At 47.8% G+C, this 901-nt stretch overlaps 1 protein-coding gene across 4 annotated transcripts in view; it reads right to left on the bottom strand.

The window, feature by feature from the left end:
- rsf1a (remodeling and spacing factor 1a) overlaps nt 1–901 on the bottom strand; it is a 19850-nt gene that overhangs the window by 15259 nt on the left and 3690 nt on the right. For all 4 annotated transcript variants that reach the window (XR_521216.1, XM_008305811.1, XM_008305813.1 and 1 more), the window contains exon 5: nt 549–667. Coding sequence is in view for 3 of the 4 variants with exons in the window: in XM_008305811.1 (XP_008304033.1) it covers nt 549–667 (119 nt within the window). In the remaining variant the exon portion in view is untranslated. The remainder of the gene's footprint in view (nt 1–548; nt 668–901) is intronic.

Genomic DNA, 901 nt, shown 5'->3' with positions numbered 1-901 from the left:
GTCTCCTTCTAGTACCTCCTTCAGAGGAGTCATAGGAGTCTTGGTGGCCTCCCTCTCTAGTCTCCTTCTGACTCGGTCACTCAGTCTCTGAGGACGTCCTGCTCTAGTCAGATCTACTCATGGTCCATGTTCCTTCTATGTCTTCATGATGGATTTATCTGGACTCCAGAGATGTTCAGTAACTTGGGAACGTTCTTGTTTTGTCTCCTGACTGATGCTTCTCAACAACCTTTCCCAGAGTTCTTGGAGGGTTCTTCAGTCTTCATGGTGTAGTTCTATCCAGGGGTTCTGATCCACCAGTGGCTGGACCTTCCAGATACACCAGTCTTTCTACTACAATCACTGAGACTCATTTACTGACCTCAGATGATGCATTCACTGACTGTGGGACTTTTTATAAGCTCTGTGTTTGCTTCTTCTATGAGTATAAAAAAACTTGGACGTAAAAACATGATGAGAATTCAGCCTAAAATCTGAAACGATCACGATGCTCGGGGTTAGAAACCATGACAGCAGTTTACAGCAGCGTGTTCATTTGTCCTACACACCTGCTTCCTTCTCTGTGGGGCTGGTGCTCCTGGATCCAGCCTGGTTCTGGTCCTGACCGTGGTTTGGTTCAACCTGAGCCTTCAGCAGCTCCAGAGCCTCGGCCAGGTCATTACGAGTCCTGAGAAGACACAACGTGAATCAACTTAGAGCAGAAACAAACTGACGAGACGACTTTGAGGATCTGTGCAGTTTCAGCAGCCGTTGGTCGGCCTGCCCGTCATCAGAACACGTTTATGGACCGCCCCCCCAGGCATTCAGGTCCTGTGTGGTTCTGGACAAGGTTCACATCAGGTTGTCTCAAAATAAAGCACTAATGTCAGATTGACCTGAAATGTTTTCTCCTCTAGCGTGA

Source organism: Stegastes partitus, unplaced genomic scaffold (genome assembly GCF_000690725.1).
Source record: "Stegastes partitus isolate 25-593 unplaced genomic scaffold, Stegastes_partitus-1.0.2 Scaffold2638, whole genome shotgun sequence".
NCBI lineage: Eukaryota > Metazoa > Chordata > Actinopteri > Pomacentridae > Stegastes > Stegastes partitus.
Note: the sequence above shows the minus strand (reverse complement) of the source record. Positions and strands in the feature narration are given on the sequence as shown.